This window comes from Aspergillus welwitschiae (assembly GCF_003344945.1).
Source record: "Aspergillus welwitschiae strain CBS 139.54b unplaced genomic scaffold BDQ94scaffold_26, whole genome shotgun sequence".
Classification (NCBI taxonomy): domain Eukaryota; kingdom Fungi; phylum Ascomycota; class Eurotiomycetes; order Eurotiales; family Aspergillaceae; genus Aspergillus; species Aspergillus welwitschiae.
Window position 1 is genome coordinate 315,385 of NW_020798720.1, and position 12,390 is coordinate 327,774.

The 12,390-nt window shown below is 47.7% G+C and overlaps 6 protein-coding genes across 6 annotated transcripts; 5 read left to right on the forward strand and 1 right to left on the reverse strand.

The window, feature by feature from the left end:
* Positions 1-351: 351 nt before the first annotated feature.
* On the forward strand, positions 352-1,346 carry BDQ94DRAFT_172481 (RTA1 domain-containing protein; the record flags this gene model as incomplete). Its single annotated transcript, XM_026771962.1, has 3 exons — positions 352-520; positions 581-829; positions 886-1,346. 3 exons carry the CDS (start codon positions 352-354, stop codon positions 1,344-1,346), a joined length of 879 nt encoding a protein of 292 aa, XP_026624063.1.
* A 770-nt stretch (positions 1,347-2,116) lies between these two features.
* On the forward strand, positions 2,117-3,528 carry BDQ94DRAFT_180750 (pepsin-like aspartic protease; the record flags this gene model as incomplete). The annotated part of the gene is made up of 4 exons (XM_026773710.1): positions 2,117-2,209; positions 2,262-2,383; positions 2,437-2,975; positions 3,038-3,528. The coding sequence occupies 4 exons, from the start codon at positions 2,117-2,119 to the stop codon at positions 3,418-3,420; spliced, it is 1,137 nt and encodes a 378-aa protein (XP_026624064.1). The 3' UTR covers positions 3,421-3,528.
* A 757-nt stretch (positions 3,529-4,285) lies between these two features.
* On the forward strand, positions 4,286-5,102 carry BDQ94DRAFT_172483 (sulfurtransferase; the record flags this gene model as incomplete). The annotated part of the gene is made up of 3 exons (XM_026771963.1): positions 4,286-4,842; positions 4,897-5,009; positions 5,077-5,102. 3 exons carry the CDS (start codon positions 4,286-4,288, stop codon positions 5,100-5,102), a joined length of 696 nt encoding a protein of 231 aa, XP_026624065.1.
* A 952-nt stretch (positions 5,103-6,054) lies between these two features.
* Positions 6,055-7,068, forward strand: BDQ94DRAFT_180753 (MBL fold metallo-hydrolase; the record flags this gene model as incomplete). Its single annotated transcript, XM_026773711.1, has 2 exons — positions 6,055-6,538; positions 6,610-7,068. The coding sequence occupies 2 exons, from the start codon at positions 6,055-6,057 to the stop codon at positions 7,017-7,019; spliced, it is 894 nt and encodes a 297-aa protein (XP_026624066.1). The 3' UTR covers positions 7,020-7,068.
* A 554-nt stretch (positions 7,069-7,622) lies between these two features.
* BDQ94DRAFT_172485 (YoaK family protein) lies at positions 7,623-8,477 on the forward strand (the record flags this gene model as incomplete). Its single annotated transcript, XM_026771964.1, has 1 exon — positions 7,623-8,477. One exon carries the CDS (start codon positions 7,623-7,625, stop codon positions 8,475-8,477), a length of 855 nt encoding a protein of 284 aa, XP_026624067.1.
* Positions 8,478-8,747: 270 nt separating this feature from the next.
* Positions 8,748-10,529, reverse strand: BDQ94DRAFT_160930 (ankyrin repeat domain-containing protein; the record flags this gene model as incomplete). Its single annotated transcript, XM_026769284.1, has 1 exon — positions 8,748-10,529. One exon carries the CDS (start codon positions 10,527-10,529, stop codon positions 8,748-8,750), a length of 1,782 nt encoding a protein of 593 aa, XP_026624068.1.
* Between the last annotated feature and the right edge of the window lie 1,861 nt (positions 10,530-12,390).

Consider the following 12,390-nt stretch of genomic DNA (forward strand, 5'->3'; position numbering starts at 1 on the left):
GGACCCCGAATAAAACACTCCGTTCCTTGGGCGAACAGTGCTCAGGCCTTACCCAAGAAATGTACTCTGTAGCCCCATAATATCATCATATACACAACGAATTTTGCGTTGCACAACCTTTCCTCAGCCTCACCTGTGCGGGTCCACTATCTGTTAGGCTATTGTCTGAAGCCCCATGTTACTATAGAGAGATAGTATAAGTAGCAGCTTGATAGAAAGAATTTTCTCCGTCTTGTGGTCTAAAGACTTTCCAGGCCCCTATTCACTCACTACCGTTAATATTTTCCTCCACGCTCTTTTTGTTCTTATATGTTTGTTGTTGCTTGCTGTTGCTTTCCGTTCACTCCAAAAATGCTGGGCCCTAGGGATTCCGCCAGTTATGACTTCGCATTCTATCGCTATGACCCCAGTATGGGTGGCGCCGTTCTTTTCATCCTCCTCTTCATTGGCACAACAGGGTATCATGTCTTCCAAATGGTCAAGTCTCGAACATGGTTCTTCATCCCATTTGTGATCGGAGGTATATGTATGAGCACCTTCAATGTGCGTGAGTCTCGAACCATCATGCTAATTTTCCTAGTCGAGATTATCGGATATATCGGACGTGCCATGTCTAGCAAGCAAAGTCCAAATTGGACTCTCGGACCCTACATTGTGCAGACGCTCTTTCTTTTACTCGCCCCAGCTCTTCTCGCAGCCTCCATATACATGCTACTCGGTCGGATTATCCTTGTGTTACAAGCCGAATCACACGCTCTCTTGAAGAAGAAATGGTTGACCAAGATATTTGTCACGGGTGATGTCCTTTCATTCTTATTGCAGGGAGCGGGTACGTATCGCATAAGGCAACCCCATATTACCAGATAGGTCTCTGACCCTGTCCAGGTGGCGGCATTCAGGCTAGTGGAAGCCTGGCCGGCATGAAGAATGGCGAGCACATCATCGTCGTTGGTCTCGTGATCCAAATATTCTTCTTTGCATTCTTTATGGTCACTGCGACGCACTTTTACTTGAAGGTCCATAAATATCCCTTCCCGCGATCTTGTTCTCCACATATTCCTTGGAAGAAACACATGAAGGTACTCTATGCGACGAGCATATTTATCATGGTTCGATCCATGTTTCGATTGATTGAGTATATTCAGGGGAACAATGGGTACCTCTTGCACCATGAAGCCTTTCTTTATATATTTGATGCATTGTTGATGTTTATCACCATGATAATATTCAATGCTGTCCATCCGCAAGAAATCGGTCAACTACTCCGTCATCCGAATGACTATAGTATGGCGACTCTTCCAGAAGATCAGGCTCCGAATCCTTACCAAGGCTGCAATAATGTGTGAGGAAGTTGTAGCATTCTTGCTACTTTTGGTCGTCATCCTATGTGTTACCGTCCGCAATACATCCGTTACGTTTGTGTTCTTCTTCTTTCCAGGCCCAATTATTGATTTTGGGCTCTATCTACATTTAATAAGATCCGAGATTCATCGAGGATGAACAGGCCTTTCCAGTTTATTGGGCTTGAGTCATAGAGCCTAATTCCGATCACGTGTGTTTTAGGTCAAGGCTCATGCAATCAGAAACGATACAATAATGAGAATATGTGCGAGTTGGCTATGTACCATCCATTTCATTGTCACTTCAGGATGGTGGGACTAAGCTATCCTGATGGGATCAGTCAAGGCGGGTACTTCAACACGAGACTAGGAAGTAGTACACAATAGGGCTGCCTCTCAGCGAAAACCCCAAAACTAAACATTTCTAGATCAGACAATCAATTGCGGACTGAGTTTCCTGAATGGTGGAAGATGCCATACTGTTAGCGGGGACTATTTTTAGCATGTCATGACTTGGTCGGCGTCCGTACATAGAAGGTTAGCGGATGTCTTGATGATCACACAAAAAAGGGATAGGATGAAACTAGATGTCTCACTGGCTATCTCATTTGCCCAACAGCATCAGTCGTTCCGGCCCGCTAGTTCCACCACATGTCACTTGTCTCGGATTATTCTCGAAGGTCTGGCATTTCAATGTTCCACCTGGTCGCTCTACATAAATAGACCTTTACGCCGTTTTGTTTTCTTCTTCGTTCTACGTCATTTATTTATCCAAAATGGCTTCCAAGACCCTTCTACTCATTCCGGCACTGGCCACAGCCGCTCTGGGAAGTGTATTGGACCTAGATATCAAGGTTCAAAATGGCTATGTATGTCAATGAGAAGCTCAGCTCCTGAGAAATTTCTACTAACTCGGCGAAGAGGACTATCGAGGTAGACCTTGGAACCCCAGGTGGCCCGTTTGATTTGATGTACGACACCGGATCATCAACACTCTGGGTGCTTGATAGCAATTGTACAGATGATTGTCCAAATGTTAGCGGGTTAGTTGATTCATCCCACCATTCCTTAAGCCTACACTAATCACGAGCGCCAGGTACTCCCGACACGGCTACAACCTCACCTCTACTGGTGTCAACCTAGGTGTCAACGACAGCATTGCTTACAGCGGAGGCACTGTCAGCGGCTTCACTGCCACGGATATTCTCACGGTTCCCGACACCAACGTCTCATATCGCCAGAGCTTTGCCGTCATTACCGACAGTACCTGGGCGGCCTTAGCAGCCGATGGGTTCATCGGCCTGGCATCGTCCACCATCGCATTCAAGAATACTACGACAGCCGTCGAACAGATGATGCAGGATGGACTTTTGGATGAACCTCGATTCGCCATATATGCAGGTTCAGGGGTATCGACCGTGACCAACCCTGATCCGGAGAATAATGGCGTGTTCACCTTTGGTGGCAGCCATGAGGAAACCTATGCGGACGGGGAACTGCAATGGATGAAGATGCTCTCCCCCTTTGAAATATACAAAACAAATCTCCTTGGAATTCAGGGACACAACAACTCCGATGGCCAGGCCCTGTCAAGCGACGTCCTGAACTGGTACGGCCAGGTTATTTTCGATACCGGTAGGCATTTTCTACCACACTGTTTTCTTTAGCTTGCTAGACTAATCTATACAATGTCGCAGGTGCTTCATCGATAAGCATTCCCAACGACCAGATTGAGGCGATGTATGCCCTAACGCCTTTCTCATACGCTGACATCTCATCTGGATACCGACCTCTGTGCTCCGATTTCAATGATACATGGTCGATCTCTTTTACAATGGGCTTCTATGGCGAGGGCGTCACCTTCAATTTGACCGGTGATCAGCTGGCCGTGCCTGGCTATCAGGACGACGACCACTGCTTCCCTCCCTTCAATCCATGGGACAGCTACAACACGATTATTGGTCAGCATTGGTTGAGCAATTTCTATGCTGTATTCGACTTCGGATCATTTGACCCGGAGACATACGATATACGTGTTGGGCTGGCTCCTTTGAAGAAGGAATACCTGCCGAGCGCTTGACCTAAGAACTTCTATTCGTGTCTTTGAGCATTTAGTTCAAACCTCTTGCTCGGACGTCAATGTTTAAGCATGCGTAAAACTATCTACTAGAAGTTAATGTTCATCGAGAGTTCAACGTTTGAATAAGCAGCTTATCTTCATTCTTTATAGCCACTATACGCGACATGACAATTGTTTTGTGGGTCGGTGCGATAAAGTGGCCATCCTGCCATTCTTCCTGCATCGTCGTAGTCGGATAATGAATGCATATAAAGGCAATAGCAATCAAAATAAGCCAGGAGATGGAACATGAAAGGATCTTACTCTTTGTCATGGCCTCATGCAACTTTGGTTCGGGCTGTCGGTGACCCTGTGGGGCACATCTCCGGGGAGTGGAGGCCGTTAAGCTTCGGACAACATTATTTCTTCGGGTCAACCATGAAAAGGTTCGGGGACCTGCATGTATTCCCCAAGCCCGCAAGTCGGCGTCATTAAAAATTATTGCGGATAAGGAAATGGAGCCATGCAGACTATCTTTACGGTTCTATGGTTTGTTAGAGATAATCATTGCTCGCCGAACCCAGATGCAGCATTGATCTGTTAAAACCCTCTCTCATATTCCGCGAGTCACTCGAATTCGTGATCAAGCTTTCTCAGATCTCAGTATGGGGCCAATTTCATCTCTCCTCGTCTCACCGGCCGAGCTACATCACTTACTTAAAGCTGCCTCTACTGCATTCCGAATTGTCCCTGTCGCAGCGGGAAATTATTCCACACTTCCATCCTTCGAGTCTCATCATGTACCCGACTCTGTGTAAGCCATTTCTCCGCCTACTCTGTCCGTTTGACCTCCATCTAATTACAATCAAACAAAAGGTTCTTCAACATGGATGCAGCCAGAGACGCCAACTCACCCTACCCGATGATGCTGCCCTCTTCAGCCCAGTTTGCAACGTACATGGCAGAGCGTGGCATCCGCCCAGATGACGTTCTAGTCATCTACGATACCTTCGAGACGGGTCTCCGCTTGTCTCCCCGTGTCGCATGGGCCTGTCAGCACTTTGGACACAAGAATGTTCACGTATTGAACAATTTTGCCAACTACGTAAAAGAAGGGTTTCCCGTCGCTTCCGGGCAGATGCGGACGCCAGTGTCTTCGACAACTAGCGAGATGGATGAAGCTCCCAGCATTTATCCGGACCCCGAGGCAGACAACGTGATTACCTTCGAGCACTTACGTTGTATGATTAAGGACCCATCGCAGAAAGGAAATTTTCAGATCATCGATGCCAGACCCAATGACTTGTTTTCTGGACGTGCTGCAGCCAACGGCGCGAGTACTTCTGTGAGATTGGGACATATGCCATCTGCTATCAATGTCCCTTTTGATTCCGTTCTTGGTCTAGACAAAACATTTCTTCCTCCGGCAGAGCTAAGGGACCAGTTCGTGAAATCGGGAGTAAGAGAAGACGTGCCGGCTGTGTTGACCTGTAATAGCGGTGTTACTGCTGCAGTGGTAGATCTGGCGCTGCGGGTGGCTGGCCTGAATGTGAAGACGAGCCTTTATGATGGGAGTTGGAGTGAGTGGGCTGATCGAGTGGATGAAGATGGTTTGATTGTTATATAAAATCGAGATTTCCTACTGCTCTCAATTTTTTATGCACTTGATCGTTATAGAGATATCTAAGGATACCAAGGCCTGAGGAGCATATTATCTTCCTCATTTAATGGCCATGCTATTTTGGTTACAGTGGGTCTACCTCGATGATTAGTCTCCGCGGGACGGCAACCCCGGCAATCGCCGACAAAAATCGTGGAGCCATCCAGATTGACAATCTAGCTCAAAGCCATAGTGTTACCTAAACTGTGTTCCATTGGTCATTCCGTCGAAGGTCAAGCGCGATCGGGGACCGGAGATGATATCCATAGGCGGGTGACAAAGCGTTCGTCTATCGTGCAATTACCCACTGAGGGTGTAGGAAGTGCTGCGTATGTTAAGCGGTTTTGCAGACAGCCACCAAGAATACCCATCTATAGAAGATTATCAACCCCTACAGGCTCGTGGGTACAGTACTCGCTAGATCGGGTTTCGGGGACCATTTCCACGGCGCGGGAAGTCATGGTGGTTCCGTCGATTAGTGTTCACTGTCGCCGTCTTGTTCGCCACCAACACCGGGGTTCTGCGGTGAAGGGTATACATGGAACTACTAATGTTATCTTAAGATAATGAGCATCTCAGTAGTCTGGATCGTCGTACTTGCCCCACTGAAGGTCCTGCTCAGACATAGTTTGTCTCTGGCCTTCTTCAGGGGTCAGCAAAACTTTAATAACCGTTTTCTAATCTGCTGTTCAGTCGCCAAATCTCTCAGAAGCATAAGCATGCAAAGCTTCATAGTAAACATTATCCCATGGTACTTGAGTGGGTAATAGTGAACATTCTGGCTGTGAGTAGTGCTCGCTCGGTGACACCATGGACCCCTATCCCGATCTAAACCAAACTACCGAGTCACCGCATGCAAGTAAACCCCGAACAACTTATTATTCATCATACGGTTTTCTGGCCACGCTGAAGCGATAAAATAGAGAGAGAATCGTTTTCGTAAGCTTCGACGCTAACAACAAACATACCACACCAAGAACATACACAGCATCATCATGGCTCAAGAACCCACGATCCAATCCCAGTTCGAACCCAACACGGGCACCTGGCAATACATAGTAGCCGACCCATCAACATCAAAAGCCGTCATCATCGACCCAGTACTCGACTACGACTCAGCTACTCAGGTTATAAGCACGTCCACTGCTGACAGCTTACTTGCTGGAATCGAAGAAATGAACTACAGCATCTCCTATATTCTCGAAACACATGCGCACGCCGACCACTTGACTGCAGCATCGTACCTGGCATCTCGCATCAGCCAGAAACAAGGATTCCGACCGTCCATCGGTATCGGAAAGCACATCACACAAGTGCAACAACTCTTTGGCAGCCGGTTTCAAATTCCCGCTGAGGAGTACGAAGGAGTCTTCGACAAGCTCTGGGAGGATGGCGAGACATTTGAAATCGGGTCGTTAACAGCTACGGCCATGCATCTACCGGGTCATACTCCTGATCATTTGGGATACAAGATTGGAGGTTCGTCCTTCCGCCATCATGGCTCTCTTTAGACAAGTATAGGCGAAATCCTGCTCATAATTGGTGCACAGATAATGTCTTCTGCGGCGACTCTCTCTTCCACGCCGACCTCGGTACTGCCCGCTGCGACTTTCCCAACGGCAGCGCTCAAAGCCTCTACCACTCCGTCCAGAAACTCCTTAGCCTGCCAAATCAAGTCAGAATTTGGACAGGCCATGATTACCCCAACGCAAACCGGACTGAGCCTGTGCCGTGGCTGACTGTCCGCGACCATCGAACGCGCAACAAGCATGTCAACGATGATGTTACCGAGGAGCAGTTCTTGGCTTTGCGGCAGGAGCGTGATGCTACCCTCCGTCAGCCAAAGTTGTTGAATCCGTCATTGCAGGTGAATATCCGTGCTGGAAGGCTGCCGAGAAAGACGGAGTCTGGAATGCGAATGTTACATTTGCCGTTGAAGGTAGATGGAGAGGAATGGTGATGAAGATGGGGAGATCTTGTTCATTATTATTATTCTACCTTAATCGTGTGCCATCTATTTAAAATTGTTCGAATAGTATCTTATAAGTAAATATTAAATATTTATTGTAATCAAGCACTTTCAAGCCATAAATGACAGTACAATGCTCATTCTACTTAGCTATGCTGTAATTCATGTGTTCAATCCACTGATTTGGGTGGAAAGTTGTCGCCGTCGTCCCACTCAGGAATTCAGTACATGTAAACTCTACAGTTAAGAATATCCTTTAACTCAGAATACTTCTTCACATCTCCCAGAACTAAGAATGGGGCTGGTGGCCGACGACCCCTTTTGCTACCTGTATGGGTCATAGACGCCGAATGCCCGAACTTTATCCGAGACGGCGAATGCCAATCGCCGATCTCAAAATTGTTTTATACATCATGACAAAATTCGGTATTCATTATCGGCCGATTGTAGAATCCTGCTTCTAGAACATATTAGAGTTAGTGTTCCTGGCATACCGTGAACTCACTGCCAATCCCACAGCTAGTGCCCATAGACCTACCCCATGTCTCCCAGTCGATGAACAACTATCTATCCGCCTCACATCCACCAACCACAATGTTAATACCGAACACCAAATCACGTACACAACCTCCGACATCAAACACCTCACACCCACCCTCACAACTATACAAAAACAACCTCCCCCTCCCCGCCGTCCACAGCTCACCCACCAAGACCCTCACACGCCAATGCACCGGATATCTAACTGAACAAATCCGCGAAGACCTAACCCTGGAATCCCAACTCCTCCTCCTCTCCTTCGCCATTGGCATCCAAGATGCCGCCGCGTGGAAAGACTACGGCTGCTTCGCCTCCAACCAAACAGGCAACATGCTCTTCCTGGCTATCGGCGGTGCCGGACTTGCCAGCAACGACGATTTTGATTTCACCTACGTGGGGATGAGTCTGGGGTCTTTTGTGGCCGGTGGGCTGGTAATGGGCCAATTCGCGAATTATCTGGGCGTGGTACGCATGCGCTGGTGGTTACTTTTCTCGAGTCTGTTGCAGACGGTGATGGTATTTGCCGCAGCGGCGATTATGGCGTATACAAACCCGGTGAAGCAGCAGACTAGTAATGATCCAGCGGCGCTGGTGACGTTGTTCCTATTGGCGTTTTCGTCCGGTGCGCAGGTTTCCATGGGACGGGCGTTGAAGGTCACGGATATTACGACGGCTATGGCCACGGCGGCGTATATTGATGTGGTTATTGATCCGGGTTTGTTTCGGGCAAGGAATCGGATGCGGAATCGTAGGGTTTTATTTTTGGTTATGTTGACGGCGGGGTGTTTCGCTGGTGCGGGCGTGGAGAAGGCGGCTGGGTCGTGTGCTACGTTGATTATGTGTGGGTGTTTGAAGGTTCTGGTTACTGTTATATTCTTTTTTACGCCGAGGATGAAGGTGGGGGTGTGAGGTTGTGGATAGAGATTGTGTTAAAGGTATTTTTTGGGCGTTGATAGAATATATAATATAGATCACAGAAAGAAGGAGTATTCTGGAAAGGTGAGCCAAAGCCATTGCGGCCATAGAACATGATCAGTCTGCTTCCATGAGATGCTGGGCCCTACCAGGGACAGGTTGATATTACATCAGTATCAGGCCGCCGCGGGAATGTCACAGTATCACTATGAAGTCTTACCATGCGAATGCAGTACGATATCTTATTATGTACACTAATTCAGCCTACATCACGGCTTTGTATATATCAAAATCGTACGGGAAACCCTTTTCTACTAGCAGATCCCTCGCAGACTTTCCCGACGCGTCACGGATATCTGGATCAGCCCCTGTCTCCATCAGGAGATCCAAAACATCCGCCCGGATTTGAAAGGTGCCTTGCCCGTTTCCCGGCTCATAATAATGTGTCTGTATGTAGTGATACAGTGGAGTACGGCCCTTGTTGTCTTGTGTGTTGATATCCTTGTTAGCACCCTGGGCCAAAAGAAACCTGGGGCCGGCCAGGTTCCGGTCTGGTTCGTCGAGAATGAGATGAAGTTCCGTCTGGCCTTGGGCATTAGGACGCAACTGTGCGCCCGCTTCAATCAGGGTGCGAAACCATGGGAACATGTTCTCATTCTGTGGCAGTGCGTAGTGAAGTATGTTTTTTCCATAGCGGTCAAGGCTGGTCAGGTCGGCGCCCTTTTCCTCGAAAAAGTGAAGGAGCTGCGTGCTAAGTGCCTCGACTTCGGGATCCTCATCGTCGACGCGCCAACACATGGCGAGATGAAAAGCGATATGGCCGTCCTTTGTGCGATAATTAGCAAGATCTGGGACGGCAGCCGGGCAGGTGAGTGGCCAGAGAATTTTGATGATCTCTAGATGGCGACCCTGACAGGCTTGGTGCACTGGTAGCCAGCCTTTAGTGTTCATCATATTGGGGTCTGCTCCGTGATCCAGCAGAAATCGCACAGTTGCTAGACGACCACCACCCGCTGCGGCATGAAGCAGGGAACCCCCTGGGCAGACATTTATCTCACGGAGCTCTTCGTTCATGTCTATCATGGCGCCTTCACGCTCATAGAAATAACAGATCAGATCTGGGTTGCCATTGCGCACCGCCCGAGCAAAGAGGCTGATCCCCTCTCCTTCCCCGGCAAAGCCGTCAGGGAGGTCCACGCCGTGGTCAACAAGCATCTTGATCATTTCCATGCCCATAGAGGTATCAATGGTAGCGTGAATGATTGGTTTATGCACAGTCCAAGGGGGGACATAGATGGACATAGGGGGTTGTGCGTTCGGGCGGGCTCCGCGGGTAAGTAACAGCTGGAACGTCTTGATTCCCCTGGACCAGGACTCCTCTGGTAGGGCCGGTAATATCCTATGGTAAGGGTCATACTCTTCATTTTCAGCTGCATCAGCCAAAGCGCGGTCCAGGATATCCTGTGGTACTCCAGAAGCCGGGTAGTTATGGAGCAGAGTGGCTAGTGTTTCTGGATGGTGATAAAGTGCTGCAGCAGCGACGGCCAGAGGCCATTCGCGGCTGCTAATGGTGTCTGAAGGTAGGCGATTAATCAGCCGTTGAACGACAGCGTTAGAGCCCCAGAAGGCTGCCGCCATAAATGAAATATATAGCTCGCTATCCATCCCTCCAAGAACACCACGTATTCCGTCCGCTGAAATATTATCCAGGGTTGCATCTGCTCCCGCCTCGAGGAGAATATCCACCATCTCGGCAGAGTTGCTTGCGGTGATAAGATGCAATGGAGTCAGGTAAACTCTACCATATTGTTTAATGCCCTTCTGATTAACATTGAAGCCTCGGGAAATCAAATAACGAAGTTGGTCTGGCCGGTTGCGCTTGATGGCCTCATGGAGTGCTGTTTCACCAGACTTCGGAAGGTCCACTGCTTCTGGAGAATCAAGGATGGCAGCAACGGCGGTAAGGTTGCCCACACGAGTCCATCCTATTAATTGAGCATTGGTGTTCGAATTGATGGGGTATGGGATTCTGGGGTAGCACGCCATGGTATTTGAAAAGTGCAGGAAATATTGAAAGAGGAAAAGAACCCAAATTAGAGGATTTGCTCTGCTCTAGTTGAGAAATTATGTGTAGTAGGATAATACGCGGCGAGCAGAAATGATACGCGCAGTACAGTATGTTACGTATTCTCTATGTAATTTACGGTCTCCCGAGTGAATCGTAAAGAATTGCTGGATACGATTCAACACAAACAGCTTGTCTTTCTTGAAATAAATCTCTGGCTGACAACCCAGCTTCATAGCTGTGTCGATGGTACTAGACCTTCTGTTGTAAACATATCCTTCACCTGAGACGAACAGCTGCCATAGTCTGATAAATTTGCACAGTAAGCATCCAAGCTGCCACAATATCCGTTCACCGAACAGCAATCCCCAAACTGGCTGCCCAGGCAGGTCGCACTGTTCGAGGACATACAACCGCAGATACCATCAGTGCTAAGCGGCTGCTCATCGCATCTACCAAAAGCAGATTGACATTGACCGATCTCGCAGTATGCATCAGTGCTGCCACAATAGCCACTCTTGGAGCAACAATCCCCAAATTGGCTACCTACAAATGGTCCACAAGTTTTCGTAGAGACAGCGGGGTGCCTTCGCCGCGCCGATCCAGATTTAAACCCAGATACATCTATAGCCCTGATTAGCACCACTCTTCCCCCGGCCGAGTCGAAAACACCATCGGAGCCCCAATAGCAGGAGCCGGTCTCGACATGCCTTTTCAAGTTACTACATTTCGCCATCGCGGCTGCTACCCACACAAGGTCAAGACTCATAGGAAATTGACGGCAAGCTAAAGGTAGTGGCACAGCTTTTATTGAACTTATCGAGCTTTTCTTGGGATAACCGTGGAATAGTATTTCTTTCTTTTTTTTTTTTTTTTTTTTTTTTTTTTTTTTTTTTTTTTTTGTTTTTTTTTTTTTTTTTTTTTTTTTTTTTTTTTTTTTTTTTTTTTTTTTCTGATAGTAGTAAAGACTTCACCCAGTCTTTTCACCACTTCCTCCCCAACCCTCTTTAACATAAGTTCTCTGTGATAAACGCAGACTGGCAAAAGATATGGAAAAAGATATAGAAGAGATCTTATACTCTGTACACATGACTCATTAGATCTACAGTCTAGTTTCACTTTGTTGGAGGTGGAATACAATTTAAACCATCGCTAGTAAACGCCTCAGAACCGAAACCTTTACTCACAGAACTTTAATCCGAAGCTCGGGGCAACAACATTCGGTGCCTAGGTACCTTTCCTGGCATCTCCCTATCGTGGGAAACACAGGTGAGTTTAAATTTTCTAAAACTAGTCAGGTACATGCCGTAGACCTAGGAACAGAAGTTTTATGATACATAAGACCGTTCATTTGGGGAAGAAGGCAACGAACTCGCTGTTCTAGCTTAGTTATTTTAATCGTATTTTCTCTATGCATATGTACACACTGCTCTTGTGGCCAGAGTGTTCCTGGCCCTGACTGGCCAGTGTGCCACAATAGTCTAATAAATCCGGCAACGACTAGCCAGGTCTGGATGAGTTTCATATGGAGGAGCACTTCCCGAAGTTGTGATGACATAGGGTGCTAATATTCGTGTGCGAGCTATGAAATGGATTTCGGCGATGACTGACCAAGATCGTCTGCGCCTATGTTGCCTGGAAGGAGAATGTTACGATTCGTACATGCTTCTAGAACTAATATATTTTCAGAAATTGTGCCGCCTTTTCTGTCGATATACTTGACCTTCAGTCTCATCTTTTAATATAATGTGCCTGTGCCTGCGCTATTGAATCTTTTATCGGCGAGAATTAACCTCCGCAGATGTGTTGTGGCTGGTGGCCATACTTCTTCTAGGCCTCAGA